The sequence below is a fragment of the Pristis pectinata genome, chromosome 11, assembly GCF_009764475.1.
Source record: "Pristis pectinata isolate sPriPec2 chromosome 11, sPriPec2.1.pri, whole genome shotgun sequence".
Lineage (NCBI taxonomy): Eukaryota > Metazoa > Chordata > Chondrichthyes > Rhinopristiformes > Pristidae > Pristis > Pristis pectinata.
Window position 1 is genome coordinate 47,866,770 of NC_067415.1, and position 27,684 is coordinate 47,894,453.

Below are 27,684 nucleotides of genomic sequence, written 5' to 3' on the forward strand. Positions count from 1 at the left end.
ACAGGTATGAACTTACTGAGGCCCTATATGAATATAGCAGAAAATCCTCTATTCTCAAAACCTCTTGCAATGAAAACCGACATGCCATTTGCCACCTTGACTACTTGCTGTACCTGAAAGTTTATTTTCAGTGACTGGTGTCTTTGTTTGTGGGGCCAAAAAAAACCTCTGCCCTCCTGTTTTCTCTACCAATTATCCATATTATACTCCATCTGCCATGTATTTGCCCACAAACTCAACTTGCGTGAATCACCTTGAAGGCTCTTTGTGTTGTCCTTACAAATCACAATCACACTCAGTTTTGTCATGTGCTTTGTGGATGCTGGAAAAGCTTTGGATTGACAGGAGGTGAGTTGCTTGCCACAGGATCCCCTGCCTTTGACTTGCCATAGTAGCCACAGTATTTGTGGCTGGTCCAGTTAAGTTTCTGGTCACCAGGGCTGGAATGATTGTTTTCCAAGGATGACAACCATCTTCTTTTGTACAGCTGCTTGAGTATATTTCCCTTGATGTCCATTGACTTCTGCTTTATCATATAACATTGATCAGATGCAGAGTGGGTAATGTATTTGGATTACAGAAACAAAACTCTTATGTAATACTTGGGTCCATATTTACAATCCTAAACTAATTGGTTGGGTCACTTATTTTAAAAGAAATGGATACTTGTCCTGGCTGTCAATTTTTATCTTGGCAACAGGTTGGTTGTATAAATATTTAATAAATTTGACAGTCTCTGACTAAAACTGCTTGATCCCCTTTGCCTTCCCTGCGCGCAGTCAGGGATCAGGCCTACGGTTCTGTGTGGCCTGCATGAGAGTCTTCTCTGCTTGACTTGCAGCCATGCTGACTTCAAAATGTGGAGCCATTAAAGTATAAAAGACATGGATTTAAATTTCCACAGCATGTCCCCCATCCGGAACTCAGCTTTATGCTCTCATCCAGACTACAACTTTTACATTAAGAACTAGAGATGCAACCCAAGCTCTTATTTGATATGTACTCTGTGGGATAAATTGATCTACAATATTTGTTCCTGAAATAAAAATGGTGGAAATGCTCTTTAAGTCAATGCTTTTGGCATTTGTCTTTTACATTCCAGATTTCCGCCTTCAACAAAGACTTCATCAGTGCACATGCTTATATGCATGGAAGTGTAATTCAATTTGGATTTTTGTGCTTTTTAGGCAACAGATTAAAGGGGTTAAAACATGTTGGTTGAGGCATAACTTCTAAATGTTCTTTTTTTCTAGTCTGGACACTTGGCATTGCATAAGGTAATGCCTGCAAGTGAAAATGTTGAGCAGCTTACTTTCATACCATACCTGCTGCGTTCCTCAGAGGATTTTCATACTGGATCAACTGATAAGAATTTTCATTTAAACAACGAAGAGCTGCACAAAGGTCCAGTGCCATCAGTTCAAATAAATGAAGCATTGTTGCTGCCTTGGTATTATGACTTCAAAACAGGACAAGCTGGTAATTTTAAGTATAAATTACTTAGCTATATACTTGTGTTTGAATTGTTTCATTTTGTTTAAATAACTAAATTTTAGATTAGTGCACCCTTACAGAATTACTTTGCAAGCTTTTATGTAGCTACCACCTCACCCATTACACACATCTGCTTTTAGTTATTTTTGACTGTTTATATGTGATCAGGGAAAAAAATTGGCAGATATTATTTTGTGGCTTTGAATTTGATGCATTGTTAAATAGGATGTTGTTGTGAATCAATTTTCTTGCCTGCATACATCCTAAGCCCTGGATTGAGGATGCATTACTTCCACTCTGGTTTTGTGGACTTTGAAATGACTAATGAGACCAATGTGGAAATTGCAGACTCTTGCAGAGATGAGACAGGTGGGGGTTAACATGGTGGGTGGCTGGGTAGTTTGTAAGAAGCCTCATTCATTTTGCCACTTTTACAGGACTTCAGTGTGCTCCCGATGCATGGCCTTGAGATTCTCCATACTAGCTGGATTGCTCTTTCACTTTGAGCAGTCATGGGCTAGAAATTCCTAGAAGTGAGTGGGGATATTGTATTTCTTCAAGGGGGCTTTGAGCACATCCCTGAATCTTTTACTCTGTCCACCTGGTAACTTCCCCTTGTTGGAATTGTAACAACATGGTATGTCCATTGTAGCTGACTATGTAATAGGGGCCTCTGTGGGATATTGTTCGAGTGTAGTGTGATACAGCAGGGGAAGATTGGTGGTGGATCTGTGACAAGGGGATGTATGGTTCAGTGAAAGCATTGACAATGCCTTGGAGCTTGACCTCTGAGCGTGTGCAACATTACTGCATCATAACTATAATACATTTTTGATTAACAAATTTGATTTGAAAAATGCTTTTATTGTAATTTTCCTATATTTCAAAGGTAGTCATTCTGCAGAATGCCCAAATGTAACAACAGAAGCTCGGCATTACAGGCCTTCTAAACCACCTGTAACTAAGACAAAGTTGGGGCTTTGTGGACTAATTGAACAGCATGAATTAAGTTCCATTCAGGAAGTGGAATCGCCTAAAAGTGACAGGCTGTCTATGTTTGGTAAGATTTTTTTCAATTCCAGCCTTGAGAGTAGGGAGCACTACCACTAATCCCACTTGTTTTACAAGATCTGTAGATAACTTTAGAAGGAGGAATTACACACTGAATTATTTGCAAAACATTATTTGCTAAATGCTAGAAACTATAGGGCAGTGTAGAGCCGCAGCTAGTAGACCCTCACAGTGCCAGAAACCCAGATTCAATCCTGACTTGGGTGGTGTCTGCATGAAGTTTGCATGTTCTCCCTGTGACTGTGGTTTCTTCCAGGTGCTCCTAAAGAAGTGTGGGGTAATAGGTTAATTGACCACTGTAAATTTTCCTTGGTATAGGGGAGTGGTAGAATTTGGAGTTAGTTGATGAAAATGTGAGGAGAATAAAAAATGGGGTTAATGTTTGATTAGTGCAAGCGGTTGTAAATGCACATACAGATTTTTGACCATTTTGTATATTTGTGGTCCCATTCTCCCAACCAAGAGGAATAGATACAACTTTTTACCAAATGTCTATCGTGCTATTGACGCAGAGATTTTCACCTTCCCCGATATAATCATAGATTTAGCCAAGCATATTAAAGTTTAAAAAAAACCTCAGCTTTCAAATTAAAATTAAACTACAGCTAAGAAATCGATCTTGTGGATAAAGAACATTTTGGATGCAATCTTTAGCAGGGGTTGTGAATAGGGGATTAGTTAGTCTACGTGTTTAGGGCAGACTACATTTTGCCAATTTGTTTGAACAAATGAGAAAAGAATACACTGCTTTGGCAAGTTGTTTTGTTAGCCCTTATTAAATGCTTGATAGCTTCAACAAATTGTATTGGTAAGTCCTGAAACTGGCTGATTCTGGCCAAGCAGAACAGGAGTTATACTAATTTCTTGCACATTTTGGATGAAAATTTGCTACCTGTCTCTTCTGGTTTCTTTTTGGTTTGTCATAACCATTAGAACATGCACCAAATTTTTGCATAACCTTTTTATGAAGAGGTATGGCCTTAATTGAGATATTTTGCTCTGTTAGTTAACAGGATGACATCGTCAAATAACTGCTATAAATCAGAAGCCAGGGAGTTAATATCAAGTAGAATGGATTCATCTTATTCCTCTGAAGTAATGGAATTGGATTTGTCCAATGTGTCAACAGACAGCAGTCAGCAAAGTTCTAGTGTGCCAAAAAGTACTGTAGAATCCATTCAAACAGGCAGACTGACTTGGAGAGAGAAGCTTAAATTGGAAACTGGTAGTCTTCCAGTGCAAGGTAAACAATGTGTCTGAGTGCTTATGTGTGTGTGATTTATTAAAACACCAAAACTAAGCAAACTTTCATATAAAAGCTGTTGATTTCCAGTTTCACCTTGATTCCAGCTCTCTCATCCAGTCCTTAAATTGTCAGATTTGCTAATATGATATGTGGTTCTGTATGAGCAGAGAGTCTTTATCCTACACTGGATCCCTGCCCACAGGCTTATTTTCTCTTAGTAAATGTAAACTGAATCAAAGTATGTAATATTTGAGCTCAAGGTGAGTTTTCGACCAGGCATTCACACCCTGATCAGCCTTCCTAATTCCATTTTAGTAAACTTTCTTGCCCTTGCCTTAACTCTCATTTCTCTATTTTCCCCATACCACTTCTAATCTTGCTAATCTGCGTGTGTTTCTAATTCTGCAGTATTGCGTCTTTTTTAGAAAAGCATTCTCATCATTGCTTTCACATTTCTCTATGGTTTTGAACTCCCCATAATCTCCACTAAGCATACCACCCACTGGTGTTAACACTCTTCTAATTCTGGCTTCGTGATCATCTCCTAGGTTTCATTGTTCTACCACTGACACAAGTGCCTTCAACTGCCAATGCTCTAACCTTTGGAATTCTGTCACTAAAGCATCTTTGTTACTAAATTTTGTTACACTCCTTTGAAACAATTGTGATGTTTTGCTATGTTAATGCAAGCTGTAGATGTTATGATATGGATTCCTTTATATACAATTTGATATTTTCATTGTTAGATTGAACAAATATAATTTTGGAACATATCAAAAATTTCAAGAGCTTAGGAAATTGTTACTTTCTGTAGCCATTATAGTTATGTCACATATAGTAATCTTGTATTTTTTCCGCTGCTTCATTCACACTCATTAATTTTAAAGATTTGCAATTTATTTGGTAAAGCCTTTATTAAGTTATGGTCAGTTAATTATTTACTAATAAGGGGTTCCTTTTAAAGTTATCCAAAAATTTATTTTAAGAGAACTGAATGTTTCTATTTTGTACATTCAATTTTTATTCAAAAAAACTGTTGATTTAAATGTTTTAATTACCAGGTCTACAGCTATGTGCTGTGGTACTATTGCCAAATCCAAGAAGTTAGTAATCCAAATTAAAAACTATTAAAGTTGCTAAAAGGAAGAAAAGAGACTAAGTTATGAAAAATACATGATTTTAAAGTCCTTGGGCAAGTTTTGAAATTATTGGTCCACCTTAATGGGTACTAGATTTTTATTCCAGAAATTAATTTCCTTCATGGAATTTAAAATGCGTGGATGAAGTGATGAGATTTGACGTTGTTTCCTGATCATTTGCCCAGTTGTCTTCATAGCTAGTCCAATAACATTAATCACTATGCTGCTGTACTATTACAATTACTTTTATATATTTATTAAAAAAATGAAAATCTTCGATCTTGGAATAGAAAAATTATAAGTTTACGGTAGAGCTGATAAAATAACATTGACTTGCAGATTGATGATCTTGATAGAGCAAAAAAGTGTACTACTGTTTGCACTAAATGTCCTCATTTATCTAACATCTGGTTATAAATTGAGCCTCTTTGCAATGCCTTCAGCTTCTCTTTCAAAGTCACCAAGTTATTCTGACAAAGTTGAAAGAGGTGGGCTTGAATACAGTGACCCAGCTTCATTACCATATAACATAACTGACATGGTAAGTAATTATTTTATTATCCACATCTTCACCATTTTGGACTGTTGAAATTTATTCTGGATATTTATATTATTCTTTCTGACTTAATACATACTAGAGTAATACTTGGTTTGTGCTTACCCCTTTAATAATTAGCAAATTGTTAACGAAACCACAGAATAATTTGTAATTTAATGAATTTAACTTCTGCCCCTTGTTCAGCAATGTTACACTAAGATCTGTGTCTTTAAATGCAATAAATTAAGCTTTCATTATGATCGTTGGATCTCTGCATGTTATCTAAATTTTAGGCAAGCAAAGTGAAAAGTAAAGAGCATTTGCTTGAGAGTGGACTCATGATATTCACTCTCAAATTTCTGCAGTAATGTGTCCAAAAGCTGCACATTTTTTAAAAAAAAGCATGTGGCAGTGAAAGTCACATTTATTACCCATCTTTAGTAGTCCTATAAAAAGATACTTGTGGACATTCTTGAATGCCTATAATCCTTGTGATACTGAATGGTGTTAGATAGGGAAATTTATGATACACTGGTATTATGCTTACCATTGTCATGCATAGAGCTCGTTTGTAACAGGGATGTTGGTCCCGGAGTTAAGACACACATAGACATGTACCCTGTGTAATTTGAAAAAGACATCCACTTGGACTGTGCACTGCTGTGCTTGGAATCTCGTGGAAATCCCTACCCTCCTCTGATGTTCCTATGGCAAAGTTTTATCCCATAACTTGGTGTGGAGAGGCTGCCTGTGAGGGCTGGTGTTGGGGAAGCTGCAATGAGCAATGCAGCTGCTCGGCACTATTATGGCTGCACCCTGACTCGCTCGGTGAGTGCAGGCCTTTGCTGGGGAGTGGCAGCAACAAATTCTATATTTCCCTCACCACCACCTATCGGATGTGATGGAAGTTGTTATCTCCTTCTATGTTTGATTGCATAGCTCTCCCTAGCCCAGAGATTTATCTATGGGAACACCATCAATGGTGGTCACTGGTTGTTGAGCTTGTTATCTTGGAGTAACTCTGGGCTGGGGAGAGCTGTGCAGCCAGAGAGAAGTGGCAACAGCAGCTTCCATCACCTTCAAAAAAAGGTTGTGATACGAGAAACTATAGGGTCCAGATGGTCTTTCAGCACCTGGAGCTGGTGTTGCCAGTCCCCGGCAATGGTCTACACTCACCATGCCAGGTTCGTCACCTTGCTTGGCTGGCAGTGAGAGGCACCCTCTCCTTCAGGTCCTTCCTGCACAGTGTCTCACCCGCAATACCCGTTGCCCCTGAGGTGGTTGCGGTGAGGATAGGATCATCATTCACCTCTTTGTGGACTGTGCATTTGCAAAGAAGGTCTAGAAAGGATGCTAGGGTCCTCGTTGAGGTTTGTCCTAAACAGGTAGATTACAGAGAACTCTTTGATCTACAGGCTGTTCCCATGGACATAAACCAAGAAGAACATCAAGTGCTACTGGAAGCACTTGAGATTAAAGGGCTAAGCCCAGTGCAAAAGCCTCTCAAACACTAATTGTGCAATGCCCAAAGAGGCCACAGGAGTGGCAATGGTACCTTGTACATAATACATGCTAATGCTACAATGTATAGACCTGATAACATTATGAATGTACAGATTAGATGACATTATGAATGTAAAGAAAGCCATGCACTATTTTGTATTTTTTGTATATAATTTTTTGAGTAGAGTTTATTTTTGAAATTAAGACACTCTCCATGCCAGGCAGGATGCAGCTCTGAGTCTCATGTCTCAGCACTGAACTCCCCAGATCACCCAACACCAATCAAGCTCCCCACACTGAGATATGGAACAATTCATTGCAGGGAGAAGGCCTGCAGAGGGCTTTGATTGTACCAAATTCCTAGCACAGCATTGTGGAGGACAGGGCTTCCTGCAGGTTCCAGTCACAGCTGAGTGCAGTAAAGGGAAATGCAAGGCTTTGTGCCAGGTTCCTGGTACAGCAGTGCTGTCAGTAATGCACTTCTATATAATGCTGTAGTAGCTTCTTTTAGCATTGATTCCATTAGTGCTCTCATTCCTGGGAATATATTCTGAGTGCCAAGTGAAGTAACAGAGTATTCATCTACATGGGTTTGTATCAGTACTTCCTCACTATGTTCCAAATACATTACCAATGGAAGTACGTTTGAATCACTGTAATAATGTAGTAAATAACAATTTGTGACATGCTGATAATGGTACCTTTCCAATGTTGCTGCCTGTCTTTCTCTAGTAGGGATGACTGAGATTATTGTAGATTGTGACTCAGTTCACACAATTCAGAAGGGTCAGTCTTGTGGTAAAGGGTACACTGAAGTAAGCTGCTTTCTCTAAAGTTGTAATGAGTTTCTGTGCCTTTAGGGGTACGGGGAGTGATTAATTTTCTTCATACTATTTCCTTTGAGTTAGCTCCATGAATTGAAGTGACTGAGGCATTGTGATGTGAGCTTCTCGGTATTTTTTCTCCCTACCGCTCCCCAGGTTCTTCTAACCAATTTGTTGAAAGGGTTGGTCAGGATTATTCAGAGAAGCTGTTCAGATTTACAACATGCACCAGATATTTTAAAAAAATACTAATCATTCCTTTGAGGAAGCTAAGCATCGTACTGAAGCTTTATAACTGAGTGGATTCACTAACTTGATAGTGCACTAACTTGGAACTGCATCTACTCAAGGAAGTTTGTTCTTCCCTTGAATGATCATTAGGAAAATGGCCACATTTCAAAACTTTGTTGAGGGCTATAAAGCACACTGGGATGTAATGAGGTTATAAAAACATGATAAATGCACATTTTTCTTTCTTTGGCATTCTTTCTAGTCTATTTTGGCCTGTTTAATAGAAATCAGTGCCTGTTTTTGCTCTTATTCTACTATTGTTGACTCGAGTGTTGGGATCAGATGACATGGGGGTTAACCTTGTACATGAAAATGACATGGTGGAGTGGTGCTGGTGTACTAAAATGAGGTTGAGCAACATTGTGTAGTAGGCAAGTTTATTTTTTTTGTTCTGAACCATATTGGTGTCAGTTGGGGCCCATGCTTTCCTTTAGGTAGAGGTTCTGGGTTCAAATTCCACTCTAGAGATCGAAGCATAATCTTTCAATCCTGTCAAGTTTTCTGTGTTACAGCAATGAGCAGTGACCACTTAAAAAGTACTTCATTGGCTGTTAAGTGGGCATCATATGGCCTGATGATATACAGTATAGAACAATACAGCACAGTATGGGCCCTTCAGCCCATGTTGTGCCAACCTATATAAACCTCATCCACATTCTATCTATCCCCTTCTCTACTTCTATATTTTTTAAAATATAGAAACGTTTATTTATATTGCTGTCTTGAATTTCAGGGAATGATAACCCAAAAATAAACTGTTTATAATCAACAGAGAGAAGTTGTCTTTGCTGGACAAATGTTCTGTTTTTCAACAGCATTTTGTCTTAAGCTTTTTCTGAGATCTGCTGAGGTGTTCAGTGGGTCAGTGATGAAAAATAGCCAAATCTGATCATTATTTGATTTAAATAATGAATGATTGTTACAGAGACCAGAGAAGCAGAATTTTGAGTGTGACTGTGTGTGTGACCGTGCGTGTGTGTGTGACCGTGCGTGTGTGTGTGACCGTGTGTGTGTGACTGTGCGCGTGTGTGACTGTGTGTGTGACCGTGCGCGTGTGTGCCCGTGTCTTTCTATGTAATGTATGCTTTGTGTGAGCATGTAGTTCTTTAATTGTATCCTTGGTACTGAGCAATGATGTAAACATATTCAAACTGATTTCTAAAACTTTCAATGATGTTCACTACACTTGAACTGAGCTCTGTATTTTGTGTGTTTTTACAAATGTACTAAATGCTTTTGTATGGCTTGGTTGAGATTGTAGTTTTTTTATGCTGAATGCATGATGTGTATGTGCAATTGACTGTTGCTTGGCTGAGACTTGTTTTTATACTGAGCAATGATGTAAATACTTTAATATTGATTTTAAAATTATCTTCAGTGATATCCATTACACTTGAACTGAGCTCAGTAGTTTATAATGACTCATTTATATGTTTCTCTTTAGTACATGATTCAATGCTTTAAACTATATTTATACATTCTCTATCTCAATAATCAAACATTTGAAATCTGTCCCTTGGCTCAGCACTATGACTCAAACTGTTTGTAATTAGTCTTAGTAGCTCAGAAATCTTATTAATACTAACCTGTATATGAATGACTATGACTAACTTTTTTTCTAACATTTTTGTATGGCAATTTATTCACAAGTTAAAATATATGGGATTTTGGGGGCAGATTTTCTTTCTGTCTTAGAAGTAGCATACTACTGCAAGATTATTATAATTTTAATTAATGGTTAACTTGTTTCTAAATTGGCATTCAAGTCTTCCCTACAGAATTTTAAATACAATAATATTGTTAATTTCAGTACAAAATAATTAGTGTGGTAGCTGCAGTCACTCAAATATACTCGGAAATAGGTGGTTTTAGATAAAGTTTAAGTAGGAAATACAGGTTTTTAAATGGTTTAAGTGCTGGATGATAGTGCAAGCCTCAAAGTATGGTTAGAATTTAACTATTTCTCTAAGTCATTTTGCTCGCTTTTTAAAATTATTTTGATTTTTGTATGTTGTAAGTTATGCAAGCAAAATATTCATCTTGATCTCAACATCTTAATCTACTTTTACAATATTGTTTGGATTACCATAGAACCATAGAACAATACAGCACAATACAGGCCCTTCGGCCCACCATGTTGTGCCGACCTTCAAATCACTCCTAAGACTATCTAACCCCTTCCTCCCACATATCCCTCTATCTTAAATTCCTCCATGTGCTTATCTAACAATCTCTTGACCTTGACCAACGTATCAGCCTCCACCACCACCTGAGGCAGCACATTCCATGCACCAACCACTCTCCGGATGAAAAACCTCCCTCTGACGTCTCCCTTGAACTACCCCCCCCCCCATTACCTTAAAGCCATGCCCTCTTGTACTGAGCATTGGTGCCCTGGGAAAGAGGTGCTGGCTGTCCACTCTATCTATTCCTCTTAATATTTTGTATACCTCTATCATGTCTCCCTTCATCCTCCTCCTCTCCAATGAGTAAAGCCCTAGCTCCTTTAGTCTCTCCTCATAATTCATACTCTGTAATCCAGGCAGCATCCTGGTAAATCTCCTCTGCACCCTCTCCAATGCCTCCACATCCTTCCTATAATGAGGCGACCAGAACTGGACATAGTATTCTAAGTGTGGTCTAACCAGAGTTTTGTAAAGCTGCATCATTACTTCGCGGCTCTTAAACTCGATCCCATGACTTATGAAAGCTAACATCCCATAAGCTTTCTTAACTACCCTATCCACCTGTATGGCAACTTTCAGTGATCTGTGGATATGAACCCCCAGATCCCTCTGCTCCTCTGCACTGCCCAGAATTCTGCCATTTACCTTGTATTCCGCCTTGGAGTTTGTCCTTCCAAAGTGTACCACCTCACACTTCTCCGGATTGAACTCCATCTGCTACTTGTCAGCCCAGCTCTGCATCCTATCAATATCCCTCTGTAAGCTTTGACAGCCCTCCACGCTATCCACAACACCACTAATCTTTGTGTAATTTGCAAACTTGCTAACCCACCCTTCCACCCCCTCATCTAAGTCATTAATAATTATCACAAAAAGTAGAGGTCCCAGAACAGATCCTTGTGGGACACCACTAGTCACAGCCCTCCAATCCGAATGCACTCCCTCCACCACAACCTTCTGCTTTCTACAGGCAAGCCAATTCTGAGTCCACACAGCCAAGCCTCCCTGGATCCCTTGGCCTCTGACCTTCTGAAGAAGACTACCATGCGGAACCTTGTCAAACGCCTTACTAAAATCCATGTAGACCGCATCTACTGCACTAGTCTCATCAATCTTCCTGGTCACCTCCTCAAAGAACCCTATCAGGCTAGTGAGGCAAGATCTTCCCTTCACAAATCCATGCTGGCTGTCCCTAATCAGTCCATGATTCTCTAAATGATCATAGGTCCTATCTCTTATCAATGATTTATCATTGAATGATCTATCAATGATTGCTGCATTCATTGTACTGTCTTAAACATCAGTGAAGTGTTGTTGTAATTATTAAGACTGAAGCCATTGTATTTTGGTTCTCACAAAAAAATCTATTCGATTGACTCAGAGTTTCCTAGCAGCTCCCCAAGCCTGAACCAGACTATTTGCAATTTTGGTGGCATATTGGAGCCTGAGATAAACTTTGGATCACTCGTGTGCCCATCTAACGCCACCCATTTCTGACACTCCCACGCTGACACTAACCAGATGTCCAAATGTCAGTGTGTTTCCAATTCTCTCTCTGTACCTGCTAACTACATTGACTCTTAGTTGAGTGATGACTTAAAAACAAGGAAGAAAGTTTATAAATTAACTTACTTCATCACCTTATCCTTCCTTCCATATCTAACACCTTCAACCCTGCATTCCCATCATCCTATCTAACTCTGGTCTCAAGCATCCCCGCTTTGAATTGCTGTGTCATTGATGTCCTTGCCTTAAGCTGCAAAAGCCCTGAAAACTGGAATAAAAACAAAGTATTGGAGATACTCAACGGGCCACACAGTATCTGTGGAGCAAGAAACAGATTTAATGTTTCACGTTGATATCTTTCATCAAAACAAATCTAGGATTCCTTACCTAAATTTTCTTGTAATTCATTAACTTTGGGGGATCTGAGCACTGATGGCAAGGCTAGAATTCATTGACCAACCACAGTTGACCTTAAGAAGGTGGTGCTGAGCCATGGCTTTGAACTGATGTAGTTCTTATAATGGTATTGCCACATTGCTGTTAGGAAGGGATTTCCGAGATTTAGATCTAGTCCTGATGAAGAACAGCAATATATTTCCAAGTCAGGACGGTGTGCAACTTGCAGGTGAATCTTTCAGTGATGATGATCCCATATGCTTATTGACCTTGTCCTCCTTGGTAGAGGTTTTTCCTTTAGGAGGTGTCGGAGTTACGAAAATGAGAAACTGATCTACCTTTTACATGAGCATTAGTGGTGGAGGGGATGAATGTTTAGGATAGTTTATTGCGTACTAATCAAGTAAACCGTTTGACATGGATTGTGTCATGCTTGAGTGATGTTGGAGTTGTATTCATCCGCACAACTGAAGAGTATTCCACCGCACTTCTGACTTGTAGCTTGAAGATGGTGATGGTATCAGGGGGTGAGTGGGTCACTGCAGGATGCCCAGCTTCCAAGCTGCTTTTGCAGCCATGGTTTTACGTGGCTGGTCCAGTTAAGTTTATGGTCAGTGGTGACCCCAAGGATGTTCTTGCGTGCTTGGGTAAAGGCGATGTCATAGAATGTTAATGATTGGCAGTTAAATTTCCCCTTATTGAAGTTAGTCAACTTTAATTGCCTTATCAGCCCATGTTGTCTAGGTCTTGCTGCAAGCAGGCGTGGAGAGCTTTATTGCTGAGGAGTTTTAAATGGAACTGAACATCTTGCAATCTCCAGGCCAGCTCTCTTCTTCAGGAGATTCTTTAAAGCCTACTGTCGTAACCATATTTTTATTATCAGCCTCAATATCACGTGATGTATCCTCAAATTTTGCTTGTGTTTCTGTGAATTGCTTTGAGGTGATTTTCCACTTTATGCTATATATGAAACTGAATATTTTCAGTGAATTTCTCAATTGAAGTGTCTTAAATGATTTGGAATAAAAGCTGATTATATTCTGCTTTCACTGCTTTCCATCCCAAAGATGACATGTAGTGACACATTAAATCTCGTGTTTCATTCTTGCATCACTCCTTTTTGAGGCACCTCTCCATATACTAAGATAACCATAAATTGTGAGTTTCAGTGGATTTCAGCAGTTTTACTGTCCTCTACTAACCACCACACTCCGTCCACCACACTCCAGCTCACCAACCAATCCCCAGCCAAGTTGTTCTAATTAGTCACATCACTGACAATGTGGAAAAATTAGCCAGACATGTCCTGTTCACACAAAAGTCATTTCAGCTAATTACCACGCAACACTATCCTAAACATTCATTCCCTCCACCACCAATGCCCATGTAAAAGGCACATCAGTTTCATTAATTGACAAAATTGATTAATGTTGATTTCATTAATCAACAAAGTAATTAATGAAAGTAAAAGTGAGCATCACTGGATCATTTTCTACCCAGCAACATTGTGGAACTACATACTGCAAGAAGGATTGGAGTACTTGTTCACCACCACTTTTCTAAGGGCAATGAATACTGCTCTTGTCAGCAACACCCACATCACCAAAAAAATAAACAAATAAAATGGAAGTAATAATGCTTTACCTGAAATTTGTGGTTAGTGTATTTGCAACTAGGTATTCTGTTTTATTTTAATGCTATCATTGTGCTTTTTTTTGTGCTTATAGATATTTCCTCACTATTCAACTTATGACGTGCATAGTTTTAATGCTATTGAAAAAACTTGTGAAGTAGATCAAGTATCTAGCACAACATTGTCCACTGGAAGCTTTCCTTTGAGTGAACAAACAGCTCCTGTTCTCATAAATTCAGGTGTGTAACATCAATTTTTAGTTATTGAAGTATCTGGTTTCTTATATAATTCAACAATAAAAGTGCAACAAATGCACCTTAAATTCTGAATAATCAGAATTTTTTTTTAATGATCATTTCCATCCCTGGTGGCTTTTGTAATCCAAAGTGTGTTGTCATGTTTGTACTGAAAATTAATGACAGTTAATAGAATGCTATTCCTATTCCTTTATTCTCAGCAGGTGACGATCAGTGTACCATTCACAACATTCCCAGTCGACAGTCAACTCCTACTTCAACTGTCTGTAAATCAAATTTGCCATCTTCATTCTCTGAATACCAGGATACAATGAAGGCCCAAAATAATCTTTCTACCTCCAATGAGGAAAAATGTACTTCTAATGAAAACAAAATCCAAAAATTAATTGAGAAATATACTCAGGATCTAAACAAATTACTGGATTCGGGTGGAAAGCGTCAAGGTAAGTATGATTTTTTTTAAACTCAGTAATATGCCAAGAAAATATCATTTAAACAAAATTAAGTCTACTTGCTATAATGGAAAATTTAACTGTCAGTGGAATCAATCATGTTGTCTTCGTCTTCAGAACTTCCACTTAATCCCTTCAGGCTTTCATATGACTTCTCCAATGTTCAGCTCCTCCCAGATAAGTAAAATGCCAGCACACCAGCCACTCTGCTCCATTGCTGGCCTCCATATTGAGACCAATGGTGCAGCCTGGATGTACTCGGAAATGTGGATTGGATTCCCCATTTGAGTGAAAAAATGTTATTTATTTTTATTTCAAATCATTGCTACAACATGCTTTTAGTGTTTCTAGTTCTTAACCTTCAGTTCTTAAAAATTTTACAATTGCAATTTTAGTAGTTGAATATCAAGAGCCACTTAATGTTGAAATGCTTCCTAACTTTGACAGAAGACAAGGCTCTATTTCAGCCTTGCTTTCTGTAAAAGGCTGCTGGGTCTTTCTGGGGTTGCGGGGGGGGGGGGGGGCGAAGAGGTGGTTAGCCTCAGTGGTATGTGACTTGAGGTCTTCTTGTCCTTGTTTCACGTCACCAATTCCCTCTTTCTGGAGACTGGGGTTAGCTTGTATGTCCTGCCGCATCTGGTCCAGTTGAGTCGAATGCGGACCATGAGCAGCAGGCCGAATTCAGCCAAGTGTTTCAGTCTCCTGTAAAATTATGTTAAGTGTCATAATATACATTTATTACTTAGACTAAATATCATTATCTTTTGTGCTGAAGTTAAAAGTTGAGCTTTACTTTTACAAAGGAGGAATTTCCATAGATCGATATTATTTTGGTGTTCCCTGTTGTGTACCTTGGTGATGCTTCCTTGGGATTTGTAAAATAAATCACTTTTTAAATTGTGGAGCTTAAGTTTATTTTGTCATTGATTCTTGTTCATTTTTTTGAAAATTCTTGTGCCATCCTGCATCTTCTTTAACTTTTCTTTATCATACGATCACCAGATTGAGCAATGCTTTCTTAAAGGTATCAATGCTACAGACTTTTAAGCCTTAGCATAAATCTTCAGTGATACACAATTTATAGAGTCCTGACCATATAACACAGAAATAGGACCTTCAGCCCATTACATCCATGCTGACCTTTTTACCCTTCTATAATCCCATTTGCTTGCATTTGGTCTGTATCCTTCTATGCCATACTTATTCAAGTGCTTATCTACATGTCTCTTAAATATAGTGATTGTATCTGTTTTCACCACTTCCTCTGTCAGTGATTTCCAGACTTTTTAAAAAAAAAAATTCTCTTCAGATCCCCTTTAAAAGCCCTTTAACCTTAAACCTACGGCCTGTTGTTTTTGATAACCCTACCGCTGGAAAAATATTCTATCCATCCCAACTATGCCTGTTATAATTTTATACACCTCAATTAGTTTGGCCTCCTTCATTCAGGGAGCCTAGCCTATCCAATCCCATAACGAAAGTCCTCCAATCCAGGTGAAGCTCTGCTGTGCTCTCTCCCTCTCTGCAGCAGAATCACATTTTTCCAGTAGTGTGGTGACCGAAAATGCACACAATACTCCCAAGTGAGGTCTAATCTGTGTTTTGTAAAGTTGCACGATAACCTCCCAACCTTCATATGCCCCACCCTATGAAGGCAGGCATGCCATATGCCTTCTTCATGACCCTATCTGCATGCAATGCCACTTTCAGGGAACTATGGACTTGAACCCTGAGGTACCTCTGTTTATCAGCATCCCTTAGTGCCCTATCAATTATAATACATGTCCTACCCATATTTGACTTCCCAAAATGCATCACCTTGGTCTTATCAGAATTACATTCCATCTGCCAAAACTTTGCCCAACTGTCCATTTGATCTACAGTATATCATGCTGTAGCCTTAGAAAACCTTCCTTGCTATCCCCAACACCACCAATTTTTGTGTCATCCACAAACTTCTGCAATTGGATCTTTGACTTCCTGACCAACAGACCACGTTTAGTAAGGATAAGCAACAACACATCCATGATTATCCTCAGCACCAGTGCCCCGCAAGGTTGTGTCCTCAACCCTTTCCTATACTCCTTATATACTCATGACTGTGTGGCCAATTTTGGCTCTCACTCCATTTATAAGTTTGCAGATGACACCACTGTAGTGGGCTGGATCTCAAACAATGACGAGACAGAGTACAAGAAGGAGGTAGAGAGCCTAGTGGCATGGTGTCAGGACTGCAACCTTTCCCTCAATGTCGGCAAAACAAAAGAGCTGGTCATTGACTTCAGGATGGGGGAAGGTGCACATGCTCCTGTTTACATCAACAGTGCTGAGGTGGAGATGGTTGAGAACTTCAAGTTCCTATGTGTAAATATCACTAACAATTTGTCCTGGTCCCTGCCTTCATCAGTTACCTCCTCAAAAAACTCAGTCAAATTAATGATACAGGTTTCCCCCAAACAAAGCCTGCTGACTATCCCTGATCAGCTCCTGCCTTTCCAAATGTACATACATTCTCTCCTTTAGAATTTTCTCCAATAATTTCCCAACCACTATTGCAAGACTCACCAGCCTGAAGTCGCCTGGCTCATCCCCCCCAGCCATCTTAAATAAAGGAAGAGCATTAGCTATCCTCTGGTCTTCTAGTACCTCACCTGTGGCTATTGAAGGTGCAGCTATTTTCTCCCCTCCTTCTCATGACATCCTGGGATAGGTCTCATTCCATCCTGGGGACTTATCCATCCTTATGCATTCCAAGATATCTGACACCTCCACCTTAATACCAGCATGTTCCTTGGAATGTAGGAGAATGAGGGACAACCTTATAGAAGTGTTTAAAATTATGAGGGGCATAGATAAGGTGGATAGTAAGTCTTTTCCCCAGGGTAGTGGAGTCCAAAACTAGGAGGCATAGGTTTAGGGTGAGAGGGGAAAGATTTAAAAGGGACCTGAGGGGCAACTTTTTCATGCAGAGGGTGGTGAGTATATGGAATGAGCTGCCAGAGGAAGTGGTTGAGGCAGGTACAATACTATCATTTAAGAAGCATTTGGATAGGTATGTAGAGGGATTGGGCTTGGAGGGATATGGGCTGAGTGCAGGAAATTGGGACAGGCTGGATGGGCACCATGGTCAGCACTCGTTGGGCCTGTATCCATGCTGTATTGCTCTATGACTATGAACGTACCCCTTCCTGAACTTGCTATCTTCCACATGCTTCTTTTTGGTGAATACAGATGAGAAGATGTATATCCTGGCATTCTTTTTGGTTTTATTTAGAGTTGTCATTGAAATTGAATTTCTGTTACTTCTGGATCCTTTTCCAAGTCTGTCTTTTTGATAATTAATTTTCATTCGTACAACCAAAATATAATACTTTATATTTCTTAATCTTAAACTTCTCATTTCACTGGCTATTGCAACACCTCTCTACAACATTGTGTAAATATTTTGCTGCTACTTTTCTATCTCTTGTACTGTTGTTTTGATCTTTTTTGAAAACCTCTGAGGTTTTCATTCAGATTAGAAATCGAACACAAAATACTAACAAAAATCTCTAACTAAGTCTGAATAACATTCTATGTGACAAGTTCACTTATGAAAAAATGAATTATTTATAAACATTTCCAGACTTTTATATTGTATAGCAATCAGAAAGTCAAAATGAGATTTGTCAAGCCAGATATTTCCAATTTAATATCAGTGCAGTTAGTTTCTTATGTTTTTTAGGAGTTTGAGTGGGCCTCAGTACATACAGGAACTTATCTTTCCTAATTAAGGCTCAGCATTATTGTCTGGGCAAAATCTATGCTATTTTAGAATGTAGAATTCAGAGTTTTAAAGTACTCTAAATGTCATACAACATTGAAACTGTATTAAGTTTTGCCTCTTATTCAGCTTATATTGTGGATTGAGGCTTTTGATTCAGGAGACGTGCAGTTACTTTGGACTTGATATCGAGATGATCTGTAGAGGGCACCGTGCCATTTCCATCTCAACTTTGAGCAAACAAAAACAGAATTGCTGGAAGAACTCAACCAGTCAAACAGCATCTGTGGAACGAGAACCCAGTTAACTTTTCATCTCAATGACTTCCTTGACTGGCTGAGTTCTTCCAGCATTTCTGTTTTTGTTTCAGATTTCATCTTCTGTTGTTTTATTTGTTTTCAACTTCCAGCAACTTCTGGGACAAAAGATCATTAACAGTAAGCAAGTATAACAGTTCATATGGTTTGTGGAACTGCCAAAGCATTCTTGGGGGCATAATGTTGTGTCTGTACTTCTAGATGAGAATAAATAAATCAATACACAGTATTTCTACTGTTAGGTTTCCTACCATTCTTGCATTATAGTTTGTTGCAGTCAAAATCAATCCCAGTATTGCCTGACCTGAAGATTGTTGGTGGGTTTATGTTTTCAGTATTTCCTCCAAGTTATTCCAATCCTGTTTTTGTATCATGTGCATGCGTTGTATATAGAAATGATACCCCTCCTATGTCAGCACCCCAATGGAGTTCTTTCTATAAATGCTGAGTGAGACATGCTGAAAAAAATTAGTTAAAATTGGTTAAATAAACATTATTGGGGAAATTAATAGGACCGAAAGCTATCTATGGTTCTATGGAAAACTGTTCTGATAACCTGCATCCTGAGCCTTTGAAAGAGTTGGTTATGGATATAGTGAATGTATGGGTAACATCTTCCAAAATTCTATAAATTCTGGAATGGTTACCACATATTGGAAGCTATCAGATTTAACACCATATAGGAAAGAAAGAAGAGAGAAAATAGTAATAGGGAATATGCTATAACCTAGTATTAAGGAAGTGTAGAAGGACACTTACAAATAATGACAAGATTGGGCATGAATGAAAGAGAAATCATGTTTGACAAGTGTTTAGTTTTTTTTTGAAGTTATAACTAGTAGAACAAAGGCCATCCAATGGCTGAAGTGTACATGAACTTTGCAAAGGCCTTTTCAAGGTGCCCCACAAAAGGATATTTAGCAAAATTATAGCACATACTGTAATATTGGAGGTAATATACTGGTGTGGATTGAAAATTGGTTAATGGGCCAAAAATGGAGTAGAAATAAACGTGTCAGTTTTGAAATAGGAGGCTCTGACTAAAGTCCCAGCTTTTCTATATCAGTGATTCAGGTGAGGGTACCAAATGTGGTATATCCAGAATTGTTGTTCATACAAAGCTTGGGTGTAGGTATGGGTTGTTAAGAAAATGTAGACAGGCATCAGAGCGATATGGCTAAATGCAGAGACAAGGGTGTGACAGATTTAATGTGAAAACTGTGAGGTTGCTGCCTTTAGTAGGAAAAGGAGCAAAGATCCTTGAGTACAAGGGTAAAGGTCCTTATAGGGACCTAGAGAGATTGAACCTGGAATATAGCATACAGATCTGGTCTTCCTACCTAAGGAAGGACATACTAGGGGACATAGCCTCAAGATTCTGGGGAATAGATTTAGGACAGATGAGGAGAAACTGCTTTTCCCAGAGAGTAGTGAATCTGTGGAATTCTCTGCCCAGGGAAGCAGTAGAGGCTACCTCATTAAATATATTTAAGGGTTATGAGGTAAAGGCAGGTAGGTGGATCTGAGTCCATGGCCAGATCAGCTATGATCTTATTGAATGGTGGAGCAGGTTTGATAGGCCAGATGGCCTACTTCTATTAATTATGTTCTAATATTGTAGTGAAAGGGAGTTTAACAAGAGTTCAACAGGTTGATTCCTGGGATGGGGGAGAGTTTGTTCTAAGAGGCAAGATTCACATTGAGCCTATAATCTCTTCAGAAGAATGAGAACTGATCTCATTGAAACATGCAAAATTCTTACTGGGCTTGGCAGGATAGATGGAGGGTGGTGTTTCCTATGAGTGTCTAGAGCCAAAGCAACAGTCTCATTCAGGACTGTGGTGAGAATCTCTATTAAAGAGGACTGCGGAGTCTCGGTTGCTGAATATTTTCAACACTGAGATCAACAAATTTTTGGATGCAAAAGAAACAAAGATTAATGCAGGAAAATGGAGTTAAGGTGAAAGGGCTGCATGGATCTTAGTGAATGGTAGAGCAAGCATGTAGGTCTGAATAGCCTACTCCTGCTTGTATTTCTTGTGTTCTTATAATGTTATGTTTGGACTTCATTAACTTTTTGGATTATATGCCAGGTCAACAGGGAATGCTTGTTTAATTTTTAATTAACCCTGTTGCAGCACATGTCAACTTTCATGATGTCTTGGAGACAAGACTTCAGATGTTAGAATCTGGTGCAACATAGAAGATGCTGGAGGAACTTGGCAAGCCAGGCAGCATCTAACAAGGGAAATGGACCCACATACTGCCAGACCTGCTGAGTTCCTCCAGCAACTTATTCGTGAAGTTTTTGTTCACTTTAGTGCAGTCATTACCTATTTCATGTTTTATTTCTGTTGTTCTGTATAAGGAATTTATTATTGTCATCATTTTTTTCAGACTCCGCAACTGGTTGTGACATTTTGGACCTGGAGTTCCCCAACCTCTTTCTTCAGCTGCAAAATTGCCAACAGGATTCAAATTTTGAACTTCAGCCTTTAGAGTGCAGACCTGACTTTAGTATTTCCAGTTCTTCATTATCTCCTACCTCCAGCAAGGTGCTGAGAATAGTTTTGTTCTTGAGGCTAAGTTACCAATTTTTGTTTATGCACATGGTAATTTGTAGTGAAACCAAGGTTCATGCTTTTGATGCCCCCATGTTTCACCAAGTCTCACACCAGGGCCTTTGATCCCCCGAGTCTCATGCCGGGGCCCATGGTCTCCTGAATCTTACCCAGTTTAATGGAGAATTTATACTCTATGATATCATAAAAAATAATTTAAAAATGTGTTAGGGAATTAATAGTCTGGAAAATCCAGCAGTCTAGCACCACTAAAGTCTTGGCTGTGCCGGATTATCGCAACTTCATTGTATAGATAATATAGACGACAGCAAATTTCATATCTAGACTGCAGCATATGGAAGTGTATGGATGACAAGTCTCTTCTGAACAACAGATCTGCAGTATCTTGAATCTCTCCAACATGATCAGCAATCTGAATGCAAGATGGAGGGAAAAATATGGGAGGGTGAGCATCCGGAAGTCATGGTACACATTGGTACCAATGATATAGGTAGGGAAAAGGATGGGGTCCTGAAAAGTGAATACAGGGAACTAGGTAGGAAACCGAAAAGCAGGACCTCAATCTCTGGATTGCTGCCTATACCACGCACCAGTTGGGTAAGAATAGATTGATTTGGCAGATGAATGTGTGGCTGAGAAATTGGTGCAGGGGGCAGGGTTTCAGATTTGTGGATCATTGGGATCTCTTCTGTGGAAGGTATGACCTGTACAAAAGGGACAGGTTACACCTGAACTTGAAAGGGACCAATATCCTTGAGGGCAGGTTTGCTAGAACTGTTGTGGATGGTTTAAACTGGTTTGACGGGGATGGGAACCTGAGTGGTAGGTCAGAGGATGGGGCAATTGGTGTAGAGGTTGATGCAGCATATAGAGAGACTGTGAGGAAGGAGAGGCAGTTGATAGGCAAAATTGCAGTTAGTTAGATGGGCTAACGTGTTTCTATTTTAATGCAAGAAGTATCGGGAGCAAGGGTGATGAACTTTGAGCATGGGTCAGTACATGGAACTATGATGTTGTGGCCATTACAGACTTGGCTGTCACAAGGGCAGGAATGGCTGCTGGATGTTCCAGGGTTTAGATGTTTCAAAAGCGAGAGGGAGGAGTGGTATTACTTATCAAGGGTAGTATTACAGCTGCAGAAAGGGAAGACTTACTGGAGGGATCGTTTACTGAGTCAGTGTGGGTGGAGGTCAGAAACAGGAAGGGAGCAATCACTTTATTTGGGAGTATTGTATAGACCCCCCAGGAGCAACAGAGACACTGAGGAACAGATCGGGAGGGAGATTTTGAAAAGGTGCAAAAATAACAGGATTGTTGTCATGGGTGATTTCAACTTCCCTAATATTGATTGGCACCTCCTTAGTGCAAAAGGTTTGGATGGGGTGGAATCTGTTAGGTGTGTCCAGGAAGGATTCCTGACACAATATGTAAACAGGCTGACTAGAGGAGAGGCCATTCTGAATTTGGTACTAGGCAATGAACCTGGTCAGGTGTCAGATCTCTCGGTGAGTGAGCATTTCAGAGACAGTGACCACAACTTCCTGATCTTTACCCTTGCCTTGGAGAGGGATAGGAGCAGATAGTATGAGAAAGTATTTAATTGGGGGAGGGGGAATTATGATGCTATTAGGCAGGAATTTGGGAGCGTAAATTGGCAGCAGATGTACTCGGGGAATGGAAATGTAGAGGTTGTTTAGAGATCACTTGCATGGGGTTCTGGATAGGTTTGTACCATTGAGGCAGGAAAAGGATGGTAGGGTGAAAGAATCATGGTTCACAAGAGATGTGCAGTATCTAAAGAGGAGGAAAGAAGCTTACCTAAGGGTTAGAAAGCAAGGATCAGACAGGGCTTTAGGGAGTTACAAGGTAGCCAGGAGGGAGCTTAAGAATGGACTTAGGAGAGCTAGAACGGGGGCATGAGAAGGCCTTGGTGATAGGATTAAGGAAAACCCCAAGGCGTTCTACATGTATATGAAGAACAGGAAGATGAGTAGAGTGAAGGTAGGAATGATTAGGGATAGAGGAGGAAATGTGCCTGGAATCGGAGGAGGTAAGGGAGGTCCTTAATGAATACTTCAGTATTCACCTGTGAGAGAGACCTTGACATTTGTGAGGACAGTGTAAAGCAGGCTGATAAGCTAGAACACGTCAGTGTTAAGTAGGAGGATGTGCTGGAACTTTTGAAAAACATTAGGATAGATAAGTCCCCAGGGACGAACGGGATAACCCTGGGAATTATAGACCAGTGAGTCTTATTTCAGTGGTGGGCAAATTATTGGAAAAGATTCTTGAGGATAGGATTTATGAGCATTTGGAGAAGCGTAGTCTGATTAGGAATAGTCAGCATGGCTTTGCGAGGGGCAGGTCATGTCTCACGAGCTTAATTAAATCTTTGAGAATGTGACAAAACACGTTGATGAGGATAGAGCAGTGGATGTGGTATAGGTGGACTTTAGTAAGGCATTTGATAAGGTTCCCCATGATAGGCTCATTCAGAAGGTATGGGATCCAGGGAAACTTGGCTGTGTGGATTCGGAATTGGCTTGCCCATGGAAGCCAGAGGGTGGTTGTAGATGGAGTGTACTCTGCCTGGAGGTCAGTGACCAGTGGTGGTCTGCAGGTATCTGTTCTGGGACCCCTGCTCTTCATGATTTTTATAAATGACTTGGATGAGGAAGTGGAAGGGTGGGTTTGTAAGTTTGCAGATGACACAAAGCTTGTTGGTGTTGTGGATAATGTAGAGGGTTGATGAGGGTTACAACGGGACATTGACAGGATGCAAAGCTGGGTTGAGAAGTGGCAGATGGAGTTCAACCTGGAAAAGTGTGACGTGATTCACTTTAGATGGTCGAATTTGAAGGCAGAATATAGGGTTAATGGCAGGAATCTTAGCAGTGTGGAGGAACAGAGGGATGTTGGGTCCAAGTCCATAGACCCCCTCAAAGTTGCAGCACAAGTTGATAGGGTTGTTAAGAAGGTATATGGTGTATTGGCCTTCATTAGCCGGGGGATTGAGTTCAAGAGCCGTGAGGTAATGTTGCAGCTCTATGAAACTCTGGTTAGACAACACTTAGAATATTTTGTTCAGTTCTGTTGCCTCACTATAAGGAAGATGTGGAAGCTTCAGAAAGGGTGCAGAGGAGATTTACCAGAATGCTACCTGGATTGGAGAGCATGTCTTATGAGGATAGGCTGAGTGAGCTAGGGCTTATCTCTTAGGAGCGAAGGAGGATGATAGGTGACCTGATAGAGGTGTACAAGATGATGAAAGGCATAGATCGAGTAGACAGCCAGAGGCTTTTTCCCAGGGTGGAAATGGCTAACACGAGGGGGCATAATTTTAAGGTGATTGGAGGAAAGTACAGGGGCATATCAGAGGTAATTTTTTTTACACAGAGTGGTGGGTGCGTGGAACATGCTGCCAGGGCCAAGAGACTCTTAGATAGGCACATGGATGACAGAAAAATGGAGGGGTATGTGAGAGGGAATAGTAGAGTAGGTTAAAAGATCGGCACAACATCATGGGCCGAAGGGCCTGTACTATGCTGTTGTGTTCAATGTTCACTTGTTGCCTGCAAGACTCTCTGGGCCAGGAGCTAAATATACCCAGGTTAAATGGTAGAGGTGAAGGAGAAACCTCGAATAATAGAGGAGGAAATCATTTTGTTTCACTGATAATGGTGATGTAATAATAACGAATTTTCTGGCTTTGTGTATTTTAGAAGTGAAGATTTAACACTATGAGGAGCTGTATATATATTTCCCAAAAGCAGCTGTGGGGGTAAAATCCTAAAATGTTGAGATTACAGAAAAGTGCGTTGAAAAGGAACTTCCACAAGATTATCAAAATTAGGATAATAAAATTAACACACAATTTTAAATCTCATTTAAAAAAAACCCAATAATCCTCAAGTTTTCTTGACTTGGAAATCATTGCTTTGCATTACTGTTAAAATTTGCATTAAATTCTGCATTTTAAGAAAAATTAGAAAAAAATCTACAAGATTTGGCAGAAAAGCAGATGGTCAACGTTTTACGTCAGGACCCTTCTTTGGTCCTGAAAAGAGGAAGCCCACTATACAATGGGGAGAAACAGCAGTGACAGGGGAGGCAGGGTGGGCATAATGTGGTGATAGGCAGATGTGGGGTAGGAGGGGAGAGAAGATCCACCAGGGGGTGGGTCAAAAGTATGGTGGCAGGCACCCCATGGGGGGAGAGGAAGAGAGGAAAAAAATAGGTGAGGAGAAAAAAGAGAGATGAGCTAGGAAAGGGAAGAAAAGAAGAGGCATGGTGGGGGAAGGGGGTTGGTTTACTTAAAGCAGGAGAATTTGATGTTCATGCTGTTTGGCTGTAAGGTCCCAAGACCAAAAATGGGGTGCTGTTCCTCCAGTTTGTGTTTGGATTTCTCCTGGCAGTGGAGGAGGCCGAGGACTGACATATCAGTGATGGAGTGGGAGGGGGAGTTGAAGTGACTGGCAACAGGGAGATGCAGATTGTGGTTAGGGATAGGGTGCATGTGTTCTACAAAACAGTCACCTTGTCTGCGTTTGGTCTCGCCAATGTAGCGGAGGCCACACTTGGAATACCGAATGCAGTAGATGATACCAGGGGAGGGCTTCCACTCCAGGACATCTGAGATGTCCAACAAGGTTTCACCTTGCAGAGTCGGGAGTTGGAGCCAGATTTGGAGCGGGACCTTTGAAAAGGTGAGTCGTGCCTGTGCTTGTGAGTTTCACCTTGCAAGAGTCTAAATGAGGCACATTTGCAAATTGTTACCAGTTGATTGGCATATTAACAGCAGCAAATAAAGGGAAGGCCATTATTGTAGTGGACCAGTGGGGGATTGGGGCTTTGGCTTAAGAGGCTTCAGTGAGAAGAGGCAAATGTCAGTCTCTGGTAAGTTCGTTTCTTTGTGTTTCCTATAGTGCCAGTCTAGAATAATGTGAATGGCTCCAGGGTCAGTGGTGTGTTCAGCTTGTGAGATGTGGAAGTTCTGGGAGACATCCAGTTTCCCTGATAACTACATCTGCACGAGGTGCATCCGGCTGCAGATCCTTACAGACCATGTTAGGGAACTGGAGCTGCAGCTGGATGACCTTCGGCTCCTATGGGATAACGAGTACATAGATAAGAGCTACAGGGAGGCAGTCGGTCCTAAACTGCAGGAGGCAGGTAGCTGGGTGACTGTCAGGAGAAGGATGGAGAATAGGCAGGTAGTGTAGAGTACCCCTGTGGCAGTTCCCCTCAATAACAGGTATACAGCTTTGGATACTGTTGGGGGGGAATGACTTACCAGGGGAAAACCACAGTGACCAGATCTCTGGCACTGAGCCTGGTTGTGTGGTGCAGAAGGGAAGAGGGGAAAAGAGGAGGGCGGTAGTGATAGGGGATTCCATAGTAAGGGGGGCAGACAGGAGATTCTGTGGATGTGGAAGAGACTCCTGGATGGTATGTTGCTTCCCTGGTGCCAGGGTCAGGGACATCTCGGATTGGGTCCACAGCATTCTGAAGGGGGAGTGAACAGCCAGAGATCGTGGTACATGTAGGTACCAATGACATAGGTATGAAAAGAAATGAGGTCCTGAAGAGGGAATATAAGAAGTTATGTAGGATGTTGAAAGGCAGGACCTCAAGGGTAGTAATCTCTGGATTGCTGCCTGTGCCACGTGCCAGTGAGGGTAAGAATAGGGTGATTTGGCAACTGAATGTGTGGCTAAGGAATTGGTGCAGGGGGCAGGGTTTCAAATTTGTTGATTATTGGGATCTCTTCTGGGGAAGGTATGACCTGTACAAAAGGGGTGGGTTACACCTGAACTGAAGGGGGACCAATATTCCTGCAGGCAGGTTTGCTGGAACTGTTGGGGAGGGTTTAAACTAGTTTGTTGGGGGATGGGAACCAGAGTGATAGGTCAGAGGTTGGTGCATTTAGTGTATAAGTAGATGCAGAATGTAGAAAGACCGAGGAAAGATAGGCAGTTGAAAAGGCAAAATTGCAGTCAGTTGGATGGGCTGAAGTGTGTCTAATGCGAGAAGTATCAGGAACAAGGGTGACAAACTTAAGAGCATGGGTAAGTACATGGAACTATGATGTAGTGGCCATTACAGAGACCTGGCTGTCACAAGGGCAGCAATGGCTGCTGGATATTCTGGGTTTTAGATGTTTCAAGAGGGACAGGGATGGAGGTAAAAGAGGTAGGGGAGTGGCTTTGCTGATCAGGAACAAAGTCACAGCTGTAGAAAGGGAGGATGAACTAGAGGGATCGTCTACTGAGTCAGTGGGTGGAAGTCAGAAATAGGAAGGGAGCGATCACTCTATTGGGAGTATTCTACAGAGCCCCTCAATAGCAGCAGAGATGCTGAGGAGCAGATTGGGAGGTGTACAAGATGATAAGAGGCATAGATCGAGTGGACAGTCGGAGCCTTTTTCCCAGGGCAACAATGGTTAACACGAGGTGATTGGAGAGGGTACAAGGGGGATGTCAGAGG

General features: G+C 40.6%; 1 protein-coding gene and 1 non-coding gene across 10 annotated transcripts in view; both read left to right on the forward strand.

Annotated features, from left to right (window-relative positions):
- The window catches only part of cep295 (centrosomal protein 295), a 93,746-nt gene that overhangs the window by 33,509 nt on the left and 32,553 nt on the right, over positions 1-27,684 (forward strand). For 7 of the 9 annotated variants that reach the window (XM_052025968.1, XM_052025964.1, XM_052025959.1 and 4 more), the window contains exons 15-21: positions 1,254-1,479; positions 2,384-2,554; positions 3,572-3,808; positions 5,394-5,491; positions 13,922-14,066; positions 14,285-14,527; positions 21,014-21,171. In XM_052025968.1, the coding sequence (XP_051881928.1) occupies positions 1,254-1,479; positions 2,384-2,554; positions 3,572-3,808; positions 5,394-5,491; positions 13,922-14,066; positions 14,285-14,527; positions 21,014-21,171 (1,278 nt within the window). The remainder of the gene's footprint in view (positions 1-1,253; positions 1,480-2,383; positions 2,555-3,571; positions 3,809-5,393; positions 5,492-13,921; positions 14,067-14,284; positions 14,528-21,013; positions 21,172-27,684) is intronic. The other 2 variants (XM_052025969.1, XM_052025962.1) reach the window with 1 other exon arrangement.
- On the forward strand, positions 8,967-9,041 carry LOC127576324 (small nucleolar RNA U2-19). Its single transcript, XR_007957224.1, has one exon. It is a non-coding gene; the product is annotated as a small nucleolar RNA U2-19 (small nucleolar RNA).